The sequence below is a fragment of the Solanum verrucosum genome, unplaced genomic scaffold (genome assembly GCF_900185275.1).
Source record: "Solanum verrucosum unplaced genomic scaffold, falcon-dt-bn FXZP01000049.1, whole genome shotgun sequence".
Taxonomy (NCBI): Eukaryota; Viridiplantae; Streptophyta; class Magnoliopsida; order Solanales; family Solanaceae; genus Solanum; species Solanum verrucosum.
In genome coordinates this window covers 5,329,866-5,354,631 of record NW_026020221.1, presented here as the reverse complement: position 1 = coordinate 5,354,631, position 24,766 = coordinate 5,329,866, and the positions used below count along the sequence as shown (strand labels likewise).

Below are 24,766 nucleotides of genomic sequence, written 5' to 3'. Positions count from 1 at the left end.
AGTTTTTTTTTATTTTTTAGAATTTCTTTTGATATCCGTCTAGTTTTAGATATTATTCTTGGCTAAAGTATTTGACTATTTGTAATTCACCGGAAAAATTAAAAAAGATAGCTCAAATATTAGTCATTGAATGATTCCCAATTGTAATGATCAGATGGCTAAATGTTAATTAGCCATTAGAAAATGGGAGAGACAAATTCAAAATTTAAAGTTTATGAATTCTTATATATAATAGCGAGCTTAAATTAGTGTTAGGACTTGTAATATAAGCTCTTAAAGACGTTATTTATTAAATTTGGAAAAGGGTCAAAATTGCCCCCGAACTATATGAAATAGACCATTTATACCCTTCGTTACATTTTGGGATAAAAAATGCCCTTGCTGTTATCCTAAGAGACCACAAATACCCTCAAGAGTGAACACCCCAATTTTTTGTTGACGTGGCAAGTCACGTGGGACTAATCCTTCCACCTAAGCGTTGCCAACTAGGATTCACTACAAAAGAACTAGACCTTTAGCGGCAACAACAGTCGTCACAAAAGCCCAAAAAATCGTCATTAAAAGTTTTTAACATTAAATTCTAATTTTGTGTTTTTTTCTTCATTGTTTTTAAAAAACCAAATATGATATCGATTAAGTAGGAGTTTGAAGACACTATATGTTTTATTTTTATGTCATATGTAAATGTATAAAATGTACAATGATGCATTATATATATATAGTAGGAGATTTGAATCAAGAAGTAATTTTGATTATTTTTCGTAATAATATTGGATGTTTTTAATATGGATATTGCAAGTTATTTATTTTAGAAAATTAGGTCGCAATCGAAAATTAATTATCATATTTTTTTGTTGAAAAAATAGATTTTACTAGCGAATGGTTGTTGGAGCCTTAGTCGCCACTAAAAATCACTCATAACCTTTAGTGGCAATATTTTGGGATTTTGTGGCGACTTTATCGCCACTAAAAGTCAAGTTCTTTTGTAGTGAATCTTAGTTGGCAATGCTTAGGTGGAGGGATTAGTCCCATGTGGCTTGCCACGTCACTAAAAAATTGGGGTGTTAACTCTTGAGGGTATTTGTGGTCTCCTGGGATAACTGCGGGGTATTTTTGATCCCAAAATGTAATGGAGGGTATAAGTGGTCTATTTCGCATAGTTCAGGGGCAATTTTGACCCTTTTCCGTATTAAATTTTCTCAAATAATATAGATATATCATGTCTGAACAAAAACTATTTAATTCTCGTGACTGACATACATACATCTAGATCAGCCCTCAGGGAAGGGGACTTACTCCTCACCACTAGTGTATTTCGACATGATTTGATCCTTCGTGTATATGTTCACACATTCATAAGAAAACTAGTTTAATTTTATCAATGTCGATTGCCTAAAAATAAGTATATACAAAGGACCATGTCCAAAAACACTAGTATTATGTTCTGATTTTAACTTTCAAATTGATTAGCTAAACACAGACCGCAGATCATCCATAAATTTTTCTAAGGATAAAAGAGCTTTGTGAATAAAAGTTCATTCCAAGTATCTTGAAGGCCAGGCAAACACCAATGAAAACAATCAGCATAGCTAAATGGATTTGCTAGTTGTTCTTGTGTTAATTTATTCCATTGCTTCTTGTAAATTGTTGTGTGTGCATCTTTTCTATAACTTGAGAGTTGTGTAATATTGAGAAATGAAATTGGCATTTTTGATTTGCCAAATTCTTGTGAAATCACTTGCATTATGCTTTTTCTACTATCTGATCCCCAATAATTTGGATCTTCTATCATTTTTGTTTCATTGTAACAATTTTTATTTGGTTCACCTCCCCAATCAATGCTCCTGAAAAACAAAGAGTGGATATAAATATATGTTATTTCTCAATGGTAAAATATAATTCTAAAATTCTCAAATGTTATTTGAAAATATTACATTATTTTAGGGGATATTAATTTGTTAAATCCCAAACAATGTTGGTGGGGGTGGGGGTTGGGAATGAGATGTTGAAAAGGGGGGAAACAATCACCACTGTCACTTAAGAAACTCGTATTTCCTATTTTCACAAAAAAGTCATTTTCTAGATCTTTTTAGGAATTTATTTTTCTAAAAAATATTTTTCAAAACATTTTAATCAATCGAACATGAGAAATTTTCAAAAACATAATTTTAAAAAATACTTTCCTCCATTCCAAACACATGAGGGACAAAGGATAATAATGTGAGGAACCGAACCTCCTTTTTAATTTTAAAGAAGGGTTCACCTACCTTCCAGTGTGACTCGAACCCTTCGATTGATGGTGGAGGTGCTCAACCACTTGAGAAAACCTCACTTGTCATTTTTTAAAAGTGGAATTCATATCCAAACACAATAATTTTGAAATTCTATTTTTCAACTTCATATATTCTTGTTTCTATTTCGACCAAATATTGTCCAAATGCCAATTTCTTTTCTTTTTGTTAGTTTGATTTTTTTTTTCTTTTTTGTTAAAATAAAATATGTACCCCATATAGCAAGATAAGGAAATAGGAACTATTTTAAAAAAAAAAAAAGTAAGGGGAGAGATAAAATTTTATTCTTTTACTCACCTTTCATGAGAAGGTGACATGCTAGTAAAGAAAACTCTAGTTCTCTTTGGATCCATATTCTTTTTAATCCATCTCAACAAACTCTTCATTGCCATCCTATATGCCTCCTCTGTGGATACCTCCACTATATCTTTCACTTCATCATCAAAAGACCCTTGCCTACAAGCAACGGGAAATCTAGAATTTAGACGTTGTAAGTTCTGAATTGAAAGAATTAAGTTGTGAAATAATATCATAGCCCAAAACGCGAAGTATTTCCAATCACATAACCTTGTGATTGGATTCTAGGGTGGAGCTATAGGTTCATCTAAATCTCCTTTGTCATAAATTACATTATCTATAGTAGATGTTGAAGTTTCTTTCTGTTTTGTGTTCCCTTAGTGAAAATTCTGACTCTGTCACTGACAAAAAGTATTGGATAATAAACAAGAAGAAAGAGTCAAGAAAATTACAAAATATTAAAATTGAAGCCACTTCTCCACCAAAGGTAAGTATTGAACACAATTATGTCAGCCCCTTTCCAATATTTTCCATGTGTGTTTATTGAATCTTTTCGAACAACTCTTTCTTCAATCCTATGTTTTCCTGGATTATCAGAATTTGATTCAAGCAGAAATGGTGCCCAATAAAACTCAATTGTTGCATTGTAATCCTGAAAAAAATTATTCAAATATAAGCTAACTTTATATATTTGTAATATGAAATCAATGTTACTCATAGTTATTATCTCAGAAAGCCATACGTTTCTTCATGATTCAAATTTTGTCAACAAGCAAAAAGTGACTTTCTGAGATAGTAACTATTAGTTGAGTGACCATCTAAGAATTCAACTTCATGATAGAGTGATATATAGTCTATCTTGTGTTTGCACTCGAGATGGCTAGAGGACGACCAAAGAAGGATTTGAACAAAGCTAATTGATATAGGAAACAAGACTAATGTGAACAATAAAGGGATAAATAGAGGAAATATACAAACCATTATGCAAGTCAATGATGTTAGTTCATCTCCAATGCAACAATGGTGAATCCAAAATGAAGGATATTTCGTGGTTCTGTTCAATATTATGGAGGATATATATGTTGAACTATTTTCTAGACCATACACAATAAATAACAGACTTATTATCGTAAGGCAATGGAATCCTGAGTTCAATTTCGATGCTCTAAGTCATATTCATAGTGTCCTGAGCTGCATTCTTTATGCTGATGAATGTATAATTGCGAATATAAATAGGATATCATATGAAAGGATCCTAGTGGGAGATGGGTGTTACTCGTGAGTCGTGAGTTGCATGTTAGTGTTAAAGTACACGAGAGAACGTTTGAACAAGCTGTGGAGTATGTCTGGAAGCCTATTTATGACTTTACATGCTCGCGAATAGGACATTCATGTCAACTTGCTCTAGAAGTAAAGCAAACACATAAGGAGAACAGAGAAAAACATGTGAATTGAAGGATAAGGTAAACCAAATCAATATGGGTGAAAGCTCAACTAAAGACAAAGATTAGAACTAGTTGGCTAGAAAGGAAAAGGTTCGTGGCATTAACGTTGTATCTAATAACTACAAGAATGGTGTTACAATAACAAATAAACATGGACAAGAATTACTCAATCAACCAACACTCATAATGTAGAAATGATCAACATTTTCAGTCCTCTGATATGAGAATTGTTGGGTGCTCGAACAAAGTCCCACATTGATAGATGAAAAGATTGGGAAGCTACATATAAGTTGTATGATCTCTTAATAGTGTGAGGCCTTTAGGGAAAAACTGTGCAGGCTTGACCCAAAGCAGACAATATCATATCATGTTTAAAGTATTTCCGGGCAGGTTGAGCCCAATAAGAATTACATAAAGAAATGGAAGGTCTAAAGATACAGGGTGGAAATTCTTCAAGTTAACAACAATATACAAGCTAGCTATGTTGTTCACACTCTCCAAAAATGTTGTTATCCTCCAAAACTAACTAGTAATGTGTAAGCTCAAAATTTGATAGAGATGATTACCTTAATGTTGAAAACGTCGAAACTACCAACAGTATTCATGGATTTAGCATTCTCAGGAATGATTCTATGGACAAGACAAACCATAGAAACATACTGTCCTCTGTTCAAGGAATCGCCCACGAATAACATCTTCTTCCCTCGAAGTGTTTCCAACATTAATGTCGCATTGAAACTATCATATTAAGAAGAAAAAATAAAGAATAGAGCTATAAAATGTGCAAACAAAAAAAAACCAAGTACAATAACAATATCTCTTATAATAAGTTACTAATTGATGAAGAGTACTAGTGTAAACAATCAAGCAGAGTACTTTAAACACAAGTGTAAGACATAGTAACAATATTCATTTTGACTCTCAAAATGTGAAAAATGTCATATAATACATCCGTCATGCATAGAGTTCATTTGACTTATATTCACTGACAGTATAAAAGAAATTTTACCTCGGAAGAGAGCAATTATGAGGTTGCCATCTCCAATGTTGATAGTCTTTATCTGGCCTTCCATGTTCTTGACAAGTCAATTGTGGTTGTATATAAGGACACTCTGATTCTTCATATAAAGGTCTTTTCTCATCCCAAATCCATTTTCCATTGAACACATTACATCCTTCCTTTGTCTCTCCTATAGCAAATGGTAATTTCTCTTTGCTCTTTTCTACCAATAGAATTTCATAAGATACAATTAATCAGTGCTGAAATCAGAAATTTCGTTAAAACTGACACCATATGAATAGGTCCACGGTCCCCCCCGCCCAGATATAGCTTCTTTGATTTCTCGATAAAAGCAATATGACTAATAGTGATTCGAATGTATTTAATATATTTGATAATGCAATAACATACTAAGTACAATTCGATAAGTTACTTTAGAAAGGATAGAATTATGTACACAGATCTACCTCCTATCTTTGTAGGACAGAAAAGTTATTTTCGATAGATCGAAATATATGATAGTGTTGATCAAACTTACTTGCAAATTTTGGATTTGGCCAAATCAAATTGGCCAAGGATGTGACTGATGAAGAAGATGGAAGTAGATAGGATGAGTAAGTTATCAAAAATACAACCAAACTTAGTAATAAAAAAAGATAATTATAAATACTAGTTTTTCTAAAGATGAGTAAAGGAGGAGGCAATTCCATCTATTGAATTTATTTTATTTTATTTTTGTAATATGCCCAAGTGACAAAAATACTAAAAGTTTGAAGCTAAACAAAGGGTAACTTATATTTATTTTTCATGGCTTTATGTAGAATCCTCTAGCATGATTAACATAATGAAAAATTATAGATTAATCAGATTCATTGTTTTTAAATTATGGTTAGATAATCTTTTTTTCTAAAGAAGCTAGGTAATAAATATCAATAATAATTATTAATATGTCTACAAAAGCTTTGTGTTCATTGAATTTGGGACTAACTGCATTTCCATTTGTGTTTTTTCCTACTATTAATTTAATTTAGGCAAGTAGATATGGTATGTTATTATTTAATTTGCTTAAAGATTTCGTTATTATTTTTATTCTTAGAAATTGATAACCATATTGCGATTGTAAGGATGCCTATGTTCTTTTTTAAGAAGACGCATGGTAAATACTTATCTGCATGGTATATTGTTTTTGTGTAGAAAGCATTGATAATCAAGAAATTACAATTGAAACATACTATGACTTCCAATGAATTATTGTTTTACAAAAGTCTAAACTTATTTTTGACTTTTACAAGATTATTATTGAAGTCTTGGATAAGATAGTGAAGAAACTTATTTTCGTGAGTATTGATTTAATATTAATAAATAAAATTATATTTCTCTATATTACATGCAAGATGATTGTGTATTTTTTTTTCATTCTTTCCTAATTTATTTAATAACCACATTTTATTCGTTATCATATCTTTTTTATAATGCTACTCCGTATCCTTCTCTCTTTTTTTAGGCTTATTCTTTAGACGGCTGATCTGTGACATTATGTAACAATGGAAAATGATATAATCTATCAAAACATCAGTCATAAAAAGAACAGAGTACTACAATACAATACAAAATTATACGATATTATGAAACAATATGTAACAGTCATCCCAACAAGGTTAGGGTACATTTATCCATTGAGCTCTTCAATTAGACTATGAAAAAATACCTTGCATCTAATTTTGGGTAAAAAAATATTGAAACAAATGAGTTCAATCATCCATAAAAAATTTCCTATGGATAAAAAAGCTTTGTAAATAAAAGTTCATTCCAAGTATCTTGAAGGCCAGGCAAACACCAATGAACACAATCAGCATAGCTAAATGGATTTGCTAGTTGCTCTTGTGTTAATTTATTCCATTGCTTCTTGTAAATTGTTGTGTGTGCATCTTTTCTGTAACTTGAGAGTTGTGTGATATTGAGAAATGTAATTGGCACTTTTGATTTACCAAATTCTTGTTTAATCACTTGCATTATGCTTTTTCTACTATCTGATCCCCAATAATTTGGATCCTCTATCATTTTTGTTTCATTGTAACAATTCTTATTTGGTTCACCTCCCCATTCTATGCTCCTGGAAAAAAATAAAAAACCTCAATATGCATGCCATCGAACTCGATCTATGTCATACGTTAAAAGTTTGACTCATCTATGTCATTTTCCTTTGAAAAAAGGTTCATCCATGTCATTATTGTTAACTGGAACAATTCCAATTTTGCAAAATCATTTGTTACACGTGATCAATTCTGATTCGGTCACGTCATTAGTTAAATCATTTTTTTTAAAGGACAAAGACTCAAATATGTCATCGAACTTTGATAAAAGGATCATCTATGGCATTCGTTAAAAGCTTGGCTCATTTATGCCATTTCAGTTAACAAATAATGGTATGAATGAGCTTTTTTCTCAAATAGAAATAGCATAGATGAGCCAAACTGTTAATAAATGACGTAAATGAGCTTTCTTCAAAGTTTGATGTCATATTTCAGCCTTTTCCGTAAAAAAAATGATTCTTCTATTTATTTATTTTTCATATGGAAAATGCAATGCCTAAATTATCAAAATGTTGTTTGGAAATTCTTCTTTTTTTAGATGTAAAAAGTTACTAAATATAGAATAATAATGTGGTTGTTTTACTCACTGTTCATGAGAAGGTGACATGCTAGTGAAGAAGACTCTAGTTTTGTTTGAATACATATTCCTTTTAATCCATCTCAACATACTCTTTATTGCCATCCCATATGCCTCCTCTGTGGATACCTCTACTATATCTTTCACTTCATCATCAAAAGACCCTTGCCTGCATCAATTTTCATTTTATATAACTTACTTTCCAAAAAGCATTAAACAATAGAGACGAATTCAAAATTTAGACGTTGTAAATTCTGAAGAGTACTTCTAATTGGTGACCCCGTGGTCCGAACCACGGGCCAAGCTAGGGGAGCATGCATAAGGAGACTCATCCAAACCCTGTTTGCTAGAAAATTACCCTACATACGAGCTTAAAATTATTTTTGATATATATAGTTAAATCACTCTATAACAACCTCTCTAGACCTATTATTGATAATCTTAGAGATTCTATTTTTATAAAGATGGTTATTATATTGCCAAAAAAAGGAAGATAATTATTATAAAGAGATTATTTTATAAAATAAAATAAAAACATATTGTTATAAAGATGGTTGTTGCTATTATAAGTACAAAAATGTTATAGAAAGGTTAAATATAACATAAAAAACAATTTTGAGAAAAAACTTATTTTTATAGAGGTAATGTTATGTAAGAATGTTGTTATAGTGAGATATATATAATTGTATTTTAAATTCTTATAGTGAATATACTGACTCAACCATGACGAAAAGCAATAAATAAAGTAATAGCAAAAGAGTCAAGGAAATTACAAAATATTAAAATGAGGCCCCCTCATCCACCAAAGGTAAGTATTGAAGACAATTATATTAGCCCCTTTCCAATATTTTCCATGTGCATTTATTGAACCTTTTCTAACAACTCTTTCTTCAATTCTATGTTTTACTGCATCATCAGAATTTGATTCCAGCAAAAATGGTGCCCAATAAAACTCAATTGTTGCATTGTAATCCTTAAAAAAAAAAAAAACTCAAATATAAGCCAAATTATATATTTTTGTAACATAATTGTTATGTATAAGTTCAAATTTTTGCTAGAGATGATCACCTTAATCGTGAAAACGTCGAAATTACCAATAGTTTTCATGGATTTAGCATTCTCAGGAATGAGTCTATGGACAAGACAAACCATAGAAACATATTGTCCTCTGTTTAAAGAATCGCCAACGAATAACATCCTCTTCCCTCGAAGTGTTTCCAACATTAATGTCGCGTTGAAACTGTCATGTCACGTAAGCAAAAGGCGTTATAGTAACAGTTAACCTCAAAAGTTAGCTCATAAGTTCAATACTTTAGTTGTCGTTATAATAACATGGAGTAATGTGTGTTTTCACTCCTTATTCTAAGTTAAAAAGTTTAATTTTTGAGTTGAGAATGTATAAGTGGATGAATAAAAGGGGGATAAAATTAATTAAACACTATAACTCATACTTGTTGAAATTTTTGCAACATTTCTCATATATATGTTTCACGTCAAAAATATTGTATTTGATTAAACTCGTAGCTCAATAGCTACATTTGCCATTGGACTAATGGACTCGTGATATCATTCGTCATGCATAGAGTTCGTTTGTTTTATATTCACTGACAATATAGAAGAATTTTACCTCGGAAGAGAGCAATCATGAGGTTGCCATCTCCAATGTTGATAGTTTTTATCTGGCCTTCCATGTTCTTGACAAGTCAATTGTGGTTGTATGTAAGGACATTCTGATTCTTCATATAAAGGTCTTTTCTCATCCCAAACCCATTTTCCATTGAACACATTGCATCCTTCTTTTGTCTCTCCTATGGCAAATGGTAACTTCTTGTTCTTTTCTACCAATAGAAAAGAAAATTCATAAGATATAGTTAATCAGCAGTGAAATCAAAAATTTCGTTAAACGTGTTCAAGATTTGATGTAATTATAAGTATCTATATAAGAAGTAAATTTTGACTTGTACATAATATTATTTTTCATAATACACAAGAATTTTCCCGCACCACGACTTTGATCTGTTTAATTATACGGTTGCAGTGCATAATGTGTGTTAGACGCATGTCACGAGTTTGAATCCTACTACATATAAAAGATGATTTAAAAGAATGACCTTGGAGGTGAGTGGTCTTGAACTTTTTACCTTGCTGGCATCATGGACAAAATTTCAAGTTTTTAACAAGTTGACTTTTGACCTTGAAGAACGTCCGTGGAGTAAGCTGGAGCCAAAAGTTCAAGACCACAAATTTTGAAGATTATTGGGCTTAATTTCCAATACAAAAAAAAAAAATTAACTAGAGAGGGGTAAAAGGGTGCATAGGGGCCTATTATCCAAAAGAAAAACATTCTCAAAATAATACATATCATCGATGAAGGGTGTTTAGTTGATCACCCTTCAATCTATATAGCTATATCATTTGCGGCCATACTCATGCTGAATCCACCAGCTCTAGATTATTATGATCATACTCGTACTGAACCACCAACTCTAAATCCTAGATCCAACTCTACCTCAATAAGGGACAATAATATTGAAGTTTAGTATGAGAGGATTTTCTTTTTTGTTTTGATTGGTTTGTTATGTTCTCATGTTTAGACCAAACAAACAAAAAATGTACAAAAAAGCCAAAAACACATAAAATAAAATATTTTTCTCTAGACAAACATACATGATAAACTCCACCCAAAGGGAAAAAGTGCAAATTAATTAGAAGTACTCACTAATATTACTTGAGATGGAATTTTGTTGTTGGCTGGCAATTCTTGGATCAAGCTGGCTAAAAAAACAATTGAATTTTTCACTATATAGAATAATGATAAGAACAATAAAGGGTAATAATATTAAGAGGAAATAAGAAATACGAATTTTCCTGAGAAAATAAGAGGAAAAATAAAAAGAAGATGAAGGTGGCTTCATTTTTTTGGTTTTTATTGGTTTATTTGATGCCTTTTGTAGCTACATCTTTTTTTCTGTTTTTTTTTTTTTTTGGTTAGGTAGTGAAAGTCATCTATTCAGACTGTTCAGTGTGAATATAGGTAAACTATAGGTTACCTATAAAAAGAGTTGAAGAAAATTAATTAGTTCTATTTTCAGCTAATTGAATAATTAATTTTTTTGGAATTATTTGTTGGTATTCTTGTTGGTAGTTACTATTACTTATCATCTTATTATTATTATTGTTATATTAGGTTTGAAGAAAATGACTTGTATTAATAGAGAGGTTATTAATGGATAAAGGGATTTAGGTCCCATTAGTTTTTATTAAAATTAACATGTCTGAATCTAAAATAAGATGTGTATTAAGATAAAGTCGTTTGAAATCTAACGATAACATCTTAGTTATGCCTAGAGGTTCATTTTATATGGAGGCGATCAATACAACAATAACATACTCAATATATTCTTACAAGTGGGGTGCGGGAAGAATGAGATGTATGTTGATTTTATTCCTACTTTTGTAAGGTAGAGAAATTGTTTTCGATAGATACATATTTCTCTAATAATGAGTAATATGTAACATAGTGGTTGTGGTCGATCCATATATATATATATATATATATAATTTTATTTTTTCTTAAAATGATGGTCAAAATAATGTCAATTTTTATGATGATAGAACTCATACAGGATCTCCAAAAGGCAATGATCTCCCTTGGCTTCTAAGTGAAGGGTGGTCATGAATGATCTGATATAATTGTTTTCATATTTTATATATTGACAAGGACTTAATTATATATTCACGGGTGAGGATGGCTGAAAACTATATAAAAAGATCAAATATTGTTCTCATAACTGATGTCGAACTTCTAACGTCCTCTGGCACACACAAAATTGGGTATATGGAGCAGGAATATAACACAAGGGTTCAACATTGAGTAAATCAAGAATTAGAATGAATCTGACTCTAATACCATTTTAAGAAATGTCTTTAACCTAACTCAAATCCAAAAGTTACAAAGTATATTTCTACTGCAAATATCAGTGCATAAAGTAAACCGGATTCGTGCTGAAATATCCCACTTCAGAGATAAAATTCTCTCTATCAAAGGCAATTCTATTCCGATGCTCAAACCCAAGACATCTAGTAATAGACGGAGGGATGCCTACGACTCCACCACAATGGTAACTCTATTATCAAAATGAAAGTATATAGTGTAAAGAAATTAGGTAAATCCAGTACCAACTGTGACTTGTTTAAAGGGCTGAGGAGTTGGAGTGTGATTTGAGATTTTAGGTAATATTTCAACTTCATTTTTAGTTTACACTTGTTTGATACCAACTCCCCACCTACCCTAATATTTACATGGAGTAGGTTATTCCCATTGACATAACAAGATTTAGGATCTCAAATATAATTGGCAAAGATTTTTTTATATGATTATTTCATTTTCACTACTTTTACTCTATCCTAATTGTTCCCCTAGAAAAATCTTTTGAAGAGCTTTTTCTATCACAAACTCATGGTTGTAAATGTTTGTCACTCCCTGGAAAACTCTGAGATTTAGAGTTGATGTCTTGACATCCATACAAGAAACTATTGACTTTGAATCGCCATTGTTCTGAAGGCCTAACGAGTCCTTCTTTCTCAAAGGCCGTCATGTAAAGCTTTCCTCATAACAATGACTCACTTGTTTAGTACTGCTAACTATCATAGGAAGATGTCACCCTGAGATTATCAATAGCTTTGATTGTTGAATGTTGTGCAAGTTAGGTTGTGGTTGTATTGACTGCATGCACACATAGGCACTTTACGGGTGTAACTATAAAGGGTTCAAGTGACAAACATAAAAACAAGAATTGTCGTATTCGCCCTATAGTATTTCGCGAAAAATGTTGAAACCCCTTGTGTCTAAAAAACAACTAGTGGGCACAATGTAGTTAAGATCCAAATCCTGTTCATGGTGGAAGCACCAACAGCCTAAAAAGAATGCTGTTAACTAGAACTCAATGACACTGGAAAAGAAAAAAAGGAACTAGTACAAAATGACAGCCTATTCAAGGAAATTACAAACAATTGAAGTGAGGTCCATGAGAAAGAGCCAAGTTGTAAGATGTCCAGTTTTAGTCTTACTGGAGAGGAGGAGCATGAGGATCTGATTTTCTTGAAGCATCTTGAAAGAGCCAATTGTCGATCCATGTCAAAAATTGATTCATCATATCCTTTGAGTAGTTAACTTGTTATTGCTCAAAAATTGACAGGAGAATATGAGCTCCTGTGACCATGAGAAGGTCCTCTAAATCTCCGCACCAATGATGTAAATGAACTCTGCAAAAGGAGAACATAAATGTGATGATAAGTTCTGGTTCAATCAGCCACGAACGCATCCTCCAATGAAAAAGATTATGTGCACACTAAAAAGAAGGCTATTCTCAAACTTTTCTTTTTTTCTTAGATGTTTAAGGCAAGGCAGAGATCTATGGCATAGTGTTTCAGCAGGTCCATGAATCCACAATTCAACTAAGACACACACCTCTTTGTGAAGGTAAACAGGGATTGGAGAAAGAAAGCACAAGAATGGCTTGCTTGTAGATCTGGTGTTAATATAATGTACTCGCAAAGTTTGAACTACGGGTTGCCTCCAATTACGTAGAAGCTTCATTTTTTATACCATTGGGTGCTTGCATGGAAATTAGCAGTCAGGAATGAAGAAAACAGAATAATAAACACAAATCTAAGAGCTGTCCGTTCACAGCGCAGAGAACTCACTGCTAGAGTCAACAACCATCCAATTAATGCAACCATGATCTTTAGAACTCGGACACGCTAGGTGTTACAATTATTCATGGAAAACACTCATATTGGTGTTCTTTCAATATACCACTTTTGTGGCAACACTGCTAGGTGCTATAAAAAAAATAAAAAAAGAAACACAATGTTAATGCTCCTAGCCTACCCCGAATCTCTCCTGGAAAGGGTTCATTACTAGAAATGTTTGGACAAGCAAGACTCAATTCTGTCAAAACGTATCGCCCTAAATCACAGCCAATAAGAAATTTTCACCAGATCAACTATTTAACTTTATTATAAGACCTCAGCATTATTCAATACCTGTAATGTATGTGGCAAGCTCGCCCAAAACTCCAAGTTTGGAATTATCTGCATAAGTCAGAGAAGAAAGATGTCAGATTGTAGCATTGCACAAATTCAATGTCAAAGACAGTCCAACACAAGCAAAGTCAGCATGAGTTTTATATAACAATACTGCACTCGATGGGGAAAAAAAGATGTGTATTGTCAGGAATAATACTCAAGCCAACAAAGCATCTTCGAACATTGGATCAAACTTACACCATGGTTACTTCACTGACACCTGAGGTAGCTAAAATTTTCCAAACAAACCAATTTTATTTCCTGAGTAAAATGTTAAACAGTTTACATTAAGAGAATTAATATTTTCCACTTTGCCTGAAATTCATTAACTTGGGATCAAACTTATTAACTTGATCAGACTGATTATGATCTAGTTCAAGGCCTCTTATAAGTAAAAGGCGCTCTGGTGGGATCTTCATGGTCAGAAAGTCTTTTACAGCCAGTTTAATAGTGAACAAGTGGCATTGCTCCTTTGGCCTGAATCAAGGAATCCCTTAGATGAGATGCTATTATTTAAAAGATTCTTTCTCAATCCCTGAATAATTTGGAGAGAGACAAGAGAAAGATAGGAAAAGAAACTTCAACAATCCTGTAAGATTTGTAACTGTCACCAGTGACGTGCACTTGGTGCAGTAAACTACAGCTCGAGTAAAACTGCAAGCTTACACACAAAGAATGACAAAAACCTACCACTCTCTCTTCTAGCAACGAATCATCTTATGACTCCTTAGTGTGGTGAACTTTCTCTATGCAGATATAGAGTGGAATACTGAATGCATTTTTCGCATTTTTCTAACTGGTATAAATTAAGAAGCAACAAATCCAAATCATTGACATCCCAATTTGATTAATTTGCCTCCAACACAAATTTAAGGTCAACTGATCAAAGCTCTGCAACATGTTTTCATCTCAAAGTTCATAATTATCCTCCTTGATGTCACCATTATTCCCTATCAACCACCACCATGCATCACTATCTATAACTGCAATATTTCAATATCTTCACCACCCCGAGGACCAAATCTGTAACTATATTATTAAGTCCTGTCTTGCTAATAAAAAAAGATGTCTTATTCATAAAAGACTCTTACTGTAAAATCAATGGAACCCACTATTCAGTATTCTCATCCTTTTGCTTTGTCTCTCAACAGAGTTGTTTAAGTTTATATATAGCAGCTAACTCCCCCCCCCCCCCACCACCACCACCACACACACAAACCACAAAGGCCAAAAACATCACCTGTAGTCAGAATTTGACATTTAAAAATTAGAAGACAAATATACATCCTAATACACAATTTTTTTCCTTCCTCGCATAACCACCTTGCTATGAGATTGTTACATCTCATATTTTTCTTAGGTAAAAAAGTTTGACTCTATTACATGTTTTAGGCTTTTAGCTGCCTACTTTGTGTATCACATATGTGTATTTATCTGGTGCCGACTTAGTTATCTTGAGACAATCACTTACAGTAGAGAGTAGAATTATTTTGATAACCGAGAAATCCGTCTATGACCCACCGCCCTTTGGACCAATCACAGCCTTCTAAACTCGGTGGATAATGGGCCCGCCCCTCTACCCTTCTCCACTTAAATATAGGGTTTCACTTTGCATGGTCTGGGACTTGAACCTGCGACCTAAGTCACAAATCCTCCACCTTTTGCCACTCGAGCTAGGCCTTGGGGGCCCAGTAGAGAGTAGAATTATGCTTTTGTAGCAAAAGGAAAAAAGGAGGATAGGGCAGCAAGAGGCCAGTCAAACAGAGATATTGTGGCCAAAGAAGTCTGGATAGGAACTCTCATGCAACTATTCTGATAACAGAAAATGAAGACATAAGACAGACAGAAGAGAGTAAGAGAAGTAACATACGTCTATCCCACGAATGCCCAAAGAGTAGTACCGATAGACTGCACCACCCACCAAGTAAACTCCAAAGAAGAATAGGATTCTGTCCAGTGTTTATCAACCAATCAATCAATCAGTGAGAAGGAAACTCAATTACCTAGTCTATGTTTTTAACCATTAAACCTTACAGTATCAACATGGTACCAAACCAGCCCATTCCGTTCCCGTGAGAGGATATAATCAATGCACAGCCGGAGGGGTGATGTATTTTCGTAGCCTGCCAACAAAAAATAAAGCATGAACTCCACATCGATACTATCCATAAGAACAAGGTTCTTGACAAAGTTAAGAGGATGAGATATAAAGAGGAGATTGAAGAATGCACCAGATTGTGTGTTTCATATGTATGCGAAACTAGGAAGAAATCTGAGCATGCAATGCATATTGCAACAAGGTCTGCTGAGTTGGACACTTCAGACCAAACAAGCAACCACTAACTTGGTGCCTAGGACTAATATTCAATCTGCTCCCAGAAAATTATGCTGCTATGATCAATGTCTTGACGAGGGGTTCTTTCTTTTCACCTAGCATGTCACTAGAAACTATTATCCCCACATCAACTCAATGTCATGTCAAGGTTCCCATCAACTATGCTGCTTGAACTCTTCAAAAATGTCAACAGTGGTGTTGGATCCTTCAAAAGTAGTGCATTTTCAAAGAATCCAACACGGGTGCGGCATCATTTTTGGAGGAGCAACATAGCCCATTAAAGTGCCTCCCATCTCCAAGACTACTTGCACCACTAATCACATTTACAATTTTGATTTGCTGATCCATTTTATACCATGCTAGACTATAAGAAATCATCATAATGTGGCTGTCCATACCAAGGCCTGTTACCTTATTGCCAGTTGAAAGGAAAAACACATTTTTATTTATTTTATTAACCAAGATCCTTTTCTTAATATAATGACATCAAATACTCCTATGAGTGACACAAAGTACTGCACATGAGATTGAAACATTGACATTCAGAGTACTTACGTAATCACAAGTCCCAACTAATTCAAGTGTTTGAGGACCCTGACAAAGGAATGGAAAAGAAAATCATATGCTGAATTCCAATGAAATGTCACTGGAGAAAAGTACAGCCGATATACAAAGGAAAACAAGCCCTTACTTGAACTCCATTTGTATCACATACAACAGACACAGCAAGTGAACAGTTGGACTTTGAACCTCTGTTAGACAGTTTAGCTGTGATGCCTTTGAGCGGATCCGTTTTGTCTGCCATATTAATAAACGCAAGAAAAGGCATTAACATTTCCAATTTAATCTAGTAAAGTTGTCTCCGCAGGTGATTGCAGATTATATCTGCATGAAAAAATGCTACAATTCGTAATTACTAATTGTGTACCTAAAAACAAGAAGAAGAACAAGTAATTGATAATTGACTTCTCTCCTTTAATCTGAACTAAATAATTGACGGATTCTTACCAATGAGTTCAAAGGACGTGCTTGATGAATATCCAAGAGTAGTGCACACAGGATAACCTGCACTAACCATACTAAAACAATTAAAGGAAATAGAACAAAGAATCAACTTGTGTAAAGTTAGCTAGATTTTCCGAAGAGTCGATGTATGTGCTCATGATATACTTGTAAATACCACACCATCTCGGCATAGTATAAATGGATTCCTTTGTTTTATCACAAAAGGAAAAGGGAATACATATCATCTGTTTGTCTGTTGTATATACGATTTATATGTTCAACTTAAACATGATATTCTGAAGGTAATACCTCTTTATTCTTCTTTAGATTCCCTTTGAAGAGAAATGGTGATGTACCAAGAGTACATGCATAAACTAAACAGAGGATGAATAAAATCCCAAATGTTCATTCTATTTAGCTGTGTCACTACTTTGGCCAATCAATATAGTAAAACTTTACTAGGCAAGTGAAAATAGTTGACTTGGAGAAGAAGAGAATGTATACAGCTAGGATCACTAAGGGCATCAAGAAGATGCAAAAAGATAAAAAAAGAGATGAAGTCAGCTCTATACAAAAGATTAAGCTTAATACTAAGGAGCTGAAAAAATAAAAAAAAACTGTTCAGTGTTTGTTATAGGGGTCAGATTGCACCAGCTAAACAGAGAAAGTAAGCATTTAGCCTTCAGGAAGTGATTATGACTTGAGACTATCAAAACATCCAGGGTTTCTTTCTGTAAACACCAAAAAGTACAAGCAGGTATCATTGACCAGATTTTCTTGATGATTTATCAATGTTCCAGGAACTCCATCCTTTATAGTTGTTCTGTCTACTTGCAATGCAAAAAAAGATGGTTGATTGTCTCAGTTTGTTCCCCACATAGAAAACACCTTGCGACTAATTGATGACCCCTTTTACTTAGGTTTTCCTGTGTCAAGACTGCCTCTTTAGCCAAAAGCCATATCATGTGTTCCTATCTTGTTGCATGTGTATTGGATACTAGAACTTCAAACTAATTTCGCAAGCACAACTGCTTTCTTTAAGCCTTTTACAGACTCAACTCTCAACAATAATTGAGTAATTGACCATTCACTCATGCTTTCATGAGAACAAGCAACTGGAAATCCATTGTTGTTTATCTGATATTTTATTTCCTGGGAGTTCATCAATCAAAGCAAACTAACTTTTTATTAGGCAAGGGACTCTATCAATCGTTCAGAAAGCACTTCCAGAACCAATGCTCATAAAGTCATTTGAATTGAAAAAACTCCTAGGAAAAACATCTTACTCGATCATTTGCATGACACGGTGACAATTTTTTGTGTGTGTTTTATTCTTTTGTGCAACATGGGACCTGAAGAGATATGTCATGTGGCTAGATTGTTGGTCACAATTCACAACATCAGTTTCGTCAAAGGACTTATTTTTTCTTTTCTTTTTAATAATCATAGTGTCCCCGTCAGCTTATGCACCTCAACTAATTCCATGGATACCTGACACCTCCCAGGCTCCCACCAGCAGAAGTACCAAGTCTTGGTTCCCTATCATATATTTTCTCCAGGTCAATGAACACAATGTGTAAATCTTTTTTACACTCGCAATAAATCACCATCAATCTTAATATAACCTCCATTGTAGAGCTATGGGCATAAATCCAAACTGATCCTCTGTAGCTCTTGTATTGTCCCTAAGTATATGCTCTATCACGCTTTCCCAGAGTTCCATCGTACAACTCATAAGTTTAATACCACGATAGTTCACACTACTTTTGAATATCTTCTTTGTTCTTATAAATTGGAATCACACTATCCCAGTACTCTTTCTCCACTTGACAGGCATCCTACCACTTCTTAATATAGCATTTAATAACTTGACAAGCTATCCCAATCCAATCTCCAAGGCACTTACAAACCTCTATTGGGATACCATCTGGACCACATGATTTTCTATCCTCATATATTCCATGATATAATTTACCTATTCCGACCTAATTATATGAGTGCAGCTAAAGTTTCTATAGCGGGTGTCCTAAGATGCTGGAAAAAGGATGGCATGGTAAGTACGAAGGAGGAGAGATGGAAGATTGTCCCAGCTTGTATTTGGTGGTCAGTTTGAGAGGAACAAGAGGTGTTTTGAAGGAGTACAAAGCAGCTTACAGATTCTTAAGATGTTGCTTAGGCCTATTTTATTTTTGGTGTGAGCAAAAACTATTAGCTCAACAGAAGACGTTTTTGATGTTTTAGACTTTTTGTAAGGATAACTTGAACCACAAGATGTAAGTTGTAATACTTTTGTTGGGGAACTATACCTGTTGGTGTAGTATACCTGTAGATATATAGAAGTAGTGTTACCTTTCTCAAAAGAAAAAGTTCCTATAGTGTACAAACGTATGGAGATCCATAATGTGCATATATCTTCCCCTCTTCTTTTCCTCAGAACTTATGAATTGCCTTTGCAATCAAACGTTCAACAGTAACAACTAGCAACAGACACAACCCCATGGTGTTCAAAGGTGGTTGTGAGCCCCCATGGTGTAGGAGTCTGGAAAGCAATCAGATCCCTCTGGTCTTTGATGGCCGGAAAAATTAGTTTAAGAGTGGGCAAATGGTAGGAAAATTCTTTTTTGATGTGATAATTGGCTTGGGTATGGACCTCTAAAGGAACTTCTTCCTGAAATTCTTTAGCATTGCCACTATGCCAGTCATTAGTCTGGATTCAGCAATACACTGATGGAATATTACTTTTAGAAGGCTACTGCATGATTGGGAGTTGGAACGAGTTGTTGAATTTTTCAAGACCTTGGAATCATTCCAAGGGATCAAAGATACTGAAGATTCACCTATATGGAAGCCCACTAGTAAAGGAACTTATTCAGAAAACTTAACTTATAACATCCCGCTTAGGCACAGACAATCAACTAATCAGTGGCCATGGAGATCCATTTGGAAGATGAAGGCTCCTTTTAAGGTGGTATGCTTTTCTTGGCTAATAGCAAGAAATGCTTGCCTCACACGGGAAACTTCAAAGAAGGGGATTCCAACAGTGTTCTAGATGCTTTTTGTGCGGAGCTGCTGGGGAAAATAAAAGTCACCTATTCAATCATTGTCCTGTTACTGGACAATTATGGCAACTATTGTTGAACATGGTAGAAATCAGATGGTCAATGCCAGTAACAAATGTTGATTCACTGAAATGTTGGAACCAGAATGATGGGGCAATTAGTAAGAAAAATTGGTGGAAACTTGTCCCTGCTTGCATATGATGTACTATTTGGAAGGAGAGGAACTATAGAGCTTTTGAAGACAAATATAATTTTGTGGAGAAAATCAAGACGAATTGTATATTTTTGTTTTCTTTTGGTGTAAAGAAAGCTAATGCTGAGTAGGCTGAATCACTAGTTGATATGATAGGATCCTTGTGAAGCAGTGGCCTAAGCTTGGTTGGGATTTTGTGAAGTCTTTTTGAACTGTTATGGTGTAACTTTAATATAATATATATATACAGTCGTAACCCGTTTCAAAAAAAAAAAAAAAAACAGACACAACCCCACAATAGCTTTTAGTTCCTAAAATAGTTGGCACGAGATAGACATATGGACAACAATTTCTTTCAAAAAAAAAAAAAAACAGACACAACCCCACAATAGCTTTTAGTTCCTAAAATAGTTGGAACGAGATAGACATATGGACAACAATTTCTCACATACTTTTTTATACATGCTCATCTTGCTTAATCCATTGGATATGGAGTACATAAAATCTTAAGCTTTCCTTTTTTCTCCTTTCTTTAGTGGTATTCTCCTTGTCATGTCCAAGTATTGAAACCATTTAAGTCATAATGATTTAAACATCTCTTGACAAACCAGTCCTCCGCCATAACTTGAAAGGACACTTTCAGAAAGTGTGAAAAAAATAAAGACAAGACATGTAACGATTTAAATGTAATAAAGTGAAAAAGAAATCCCAGATACCCATAACTTCAGTAGTATTACCTCCAATAATGTTAGCCACGAGGGCACTACAACCCATACCACAGCGAGAAATACCACCACAGTCCTGCAAATGTAAGCATGTTCAAGTTAGAGTTGTCTACGTGGTGAGTAAAGAAAACTAACATTTCTGAAAATCGTTATCATAGCCAAGAAGTTTAAATTTCACATCTAAAAGACAGAATATTCCTATACATGGCTGATGGGCCAAATAAGTCCAAGCTGCATGTGATAAATAAAATCACTTGAAGATGCTTTACCAAATATAATAAATAGGCAAACTTCATTTATGTACATCTTGGTTACTTTCTAATGTTCAATATGTTTGAGCAGAACATAAATTTATCTTAGCATAGTTGATAGTCTTCTAAACTTCACCCCCCAGATACCCACAAATGATGTTATATATTTCCAGTGGCAAATCAAAGATATCAAATAGTCAATATTCAATCTTTGATATTAAGATAAACAGAAGAATCACTAATTCTCAAAAAAACAAAAAACAGAAAACAAATCAATGAACATATAAGGTATTATGCTTAGCAAAACTCTAATAATCGGTAGAATTTTTCAAAAGAGAATAACGGAATCTATATAACTTGTGTTTTTTTTAATAACCGTAGCGTCTGGTTCAACTTGTTTGGAACTCGATAATTCCACGAGATACCTGGCAGCTCCCACCAGCAACAACTATTGTACACCAAGGTTGGAGCAGGTACCAGAGTCTATAACTGGTTTCATAGTCTCTCCTAGTATGTTAATATATTGTTTATTCTGCAGCATTTCCTGATTTGTAGAACTAGGGTAGTTTAATCTGCAACCCCACATTAGTTGTGTATTTGGCAGCTACTAGAGTACTATTGTTACGAGAAGGTTAGCTAATTTTCTGTTGCACACGATAATTTACATTTCATAGGGTTAACTATAGAACAACTTTGTCTCCTCTAGCAATGATAATTGGCAAAGAAACACAGATGTAGTTTGGCAAGCACTTACCCCACACTCAACACAGGTAGGAGGATCATGGTTGAAAATCATTGCATCACAAAGCTGCTCCATAAGCAGAGAGGAAACAAAGTGAGATTCAGTAAAGTATTAGCAGTTGCCAAGTTTAACCAGTAACAAAATCCAAAAAACTTTTTTTCCCTCATCACAAGATGTAACTGCCACTTGTATTAACCATACATATAACAGTTCAACTACATTATGCTTCCTAAGTGAACACAATGAAACCTATAATGGCTCATTCACAGATTTAGTCACTTAACAATAGCTACACATCATACTTCTTGTCCATAGACCTCAGACATTTGGGAGCTAATAAAATACCTTTTTCTCTCAGATAAGGGGGGAACTTATAAAATACTCAAGTACATAGTTAAATAGTCAATGAGCAAGCCTCAGAAAACCACTGTGAAATTGAAAATCAAACTAAGCATGACAGTGTAACCTGATGCAGCCAACCTGAAACCATAGCACAGTCCCATTAACAGCCACCTTGTAGAACCTGAAATTATGTACAAGTACAGAGTACTTTAGTAAAAATGCCATCCCACAACAAACTAACAAAAGCAGAATTTTCTTTGACCTGAAACTATAGATGTCAGAGCCCTTCAGTAGAAATGCCACCCCGCAACAAACTAACAAAAGAAGAATTTTCTTTGAGCTTTGAATCTATTCTCCTCTATATTAGTCCATCTTATACCAACACTAAATAACGTCTTATAGGCAAAGTAGAAGTTCTTTCTATGGAATTGGAGATCACTAAATCACACACTTATCCTTAACACAGACATACATCTATTCTCCTCTATATTAGTCCATCTTATACCAACACTAAATAACGTCTTATAGGCAAAGTAGAAGTTCTTTCTTTGGAATTGGATTTCACTAAATTACACACTTATCCTTACACAGACAGAGAAATCTCTAACCAAAACAAAACACCCCTGACAAAACCTGGACCTAATATAAAAATACAACACTAAGCCTCAATCCCAATCCAACAAGCTGGTATATACTCCCTCTGTTTCAATTTGTTTGTCTCTTTCTTTTTTTGTCGAGATAAACAAAACTTTCCTTTTTAGTCCGTTTCGAAAGAATGCGTCTTTCTTTTTTTGGCAACTCCTTAATTCTAATTTACAAAGCATGTTTAAGACAACAGGATTAAAAGACATTTTAGTACATTCCACGTATCTTTAGTTTAAGACCATAAGATTCACAAGTATTCTTTACATTCTTAAACTCTATGTCAAGTCAAAACGAGACAAACAAATTGAAACAGGGGAGTATCCAATATGTTCTGTTCTTTTTTTTCTTTTTTTTATGACCTTGGTATCTGGGCCAACTTTCGCACACCTCGACTGATTCCACGGGGTACCTGCCACCTCCACCAGCAACAGGGATAGATGGGAAAAATCACCTAGTTGTTTTTGTTTCCGCTATGTTCTGTTCTTAGCTAAGAACAATGGCATATATTGTAGTAAGATGAAAATATCAATATGGAATCCGAACAATGTCATTTCTCATATCTCATCAAATCACTGCACTAGCTTTCCCCATATTTCACTATCAGCCCAATATCATCAAATAGTGTTTCTCATATTTCACTATCAATCACATAACTGCACTAGTTTTCTTATATCTCAACTAATCTCGAACTAACAGAAAAGTGTAAGTTATGGAAAGTTAGCAAGTAAAAAAGAGAAAGAGAGAGTACCCATCTTCACTGAGGATGCCATGAGGGAAATTACGAATTGGGTTCGTTAAGCTGTAATTGTAAAGCTTATTGCCTTGTTCAAAACTAAGCTGACACGTTCCATAGACCGAAGTAATGATGGTGGCGAAGACTAGTGGAAACAGACGAAGTAGATGGCGATTTGGGAAACTGCCACCAATTGTCATTTCAAATTCCTAAAACTACATAAGCAGCAATTTATTGGGTTGTGAGAATTTTTGCAGTAATTGAAGGTTTGTTTTTTTGATCTTTACAGAAATGAAGTCGAATCTTGCTTCGGAGGGGAGGCTAGCGAACAAGATGAACTCACGGCGGTTTTGGATGTGTGTCCTTATAGCTAATTACGGACTTACTAATTAATGAACTAATTACTATTAGTTTGCAATATTATAAATTTTATTATATTTTGAATTTCAAATATGTGTATATGATGTGTTTATATAAATATGCATTTCGGATATATATTATCATTTAATTTGTTTTAGATACACTATATGATGATGAATTTGTATGTATTTGACTCTCTCGCTTATCTTTTTTCTATCTGAGTTACCATTCTCTTATTTGCTCGTCTCTCTCATTTTATCTGGATAGTAGATACACATATTTAATGTAATTCACTGTTGGGATATATGCTATTAATCATGTGTTTAGATATAATTATTTTTTCATTTTTAATAGATCCTATATTCGTTTTTTGTGTCTGTTGCTTATATATTACTTAGATGATTTAGTGTATAGAGTTTTAGCTTATACACAGAGGATTAATCATCGGTTCTTATAAGTATAAAACTTTTTGTTCACAATCTAAGATAGGAATTGGACATGTCATCGGTACGATTGTAGCACAAGATTATATGTAGTTTATCTTGATTATGGGAATGGTATAGTTCCAACTTCTTGTGCTAGT

General features: G+C 33.8%; 3 protein-coding genes across 3 annotated transcripts; all 3 read right to left on the bottom strand.

The window, feature by feature from the left end:
- Positions 1-1,487: 1,487 nt before the first annotated feature.
- LOC125831155 (protein trichome birefringence-like 33) lies at positions 1,488-5,743 on the bottom strand. The gene is made up of 6 exons (XM_049510340.1): positions 5,572-5,743; positions 5,043-5,256; positions 4,600-4,771; positions 3,041-3,240; positions 2,589-2,747; positions 1,488-1,844 (listed from the first exon to the last, which is right to left on the bottom strand). Exons 1-6 carry the CDS (start codon positions 5,741-5,743, stop codon positions 1,505-1,507), a joined length of 1,257 nt encoding a protein of 418 aa, XP_049366297.1. The 3' UTR covers positions 1,488-1,504.
- A 1,025-nt stretch (positions 5,744-6,768) lies between these two features.
- Positions 6,769-10,698, bottom strand: LOC125831153 (protein trichome birefringence-like 33). The gene is made up of 6 exons (XM_049510338.1): positions 10,423-10,698; positions 9,331-9,541; positions 8,772-8,943; positions 8,477-8,676; positions 7,714-7,872; positions 6,769-7,146 (listed from the first exon to the last, which is right to left on the bottom strand). The coding sequence occupies exons 1-6, from the start codon at positions 10,616-10,618 to the stop codon at positions 6,807-6,809; spliced, it is 1,278 nt and encodes a 425-aa protein (XP_049366295.1). The 5' UTR covers positions 10,619-10,698; the 3' UTR covers positions 6,769-6,806.
- Positions 10,699-12,487: 1,789 nt separating this feature from the next.
- On the bottom strand, positions 12,488-24,190 carry LOC125831368 (uncharacterized). Its single transcript, XM_049510564.1, has 11 exons — positions 23,839-24,190; positions 22,584-22,626; positions 22,116-22,169; positions 21,123-21,186; positions 17,137-17,193; positions 16,820-16,926; positions 16,684-16,722; positions 15,828-15,916; positions 15,664-15,742; positions 13,752-13,799; positions 12,488-12,968 (listed from the first exon to the last, which is right to left on the bottom strand). Exons 1-11 carry the CDS (start codon positions 24,021-24,023, stop codon positions 12,888-12,890), a joined length of 846 nt encoding a protein of 281 aa, XP_049366521.1. The 5' UTR covers positions 24,024-24,190; the 3' UTR covers positions 12,488-12,887.
- Between the last annotated feature and the right edge of the window lie 576 nt (positions 24,191-24,766).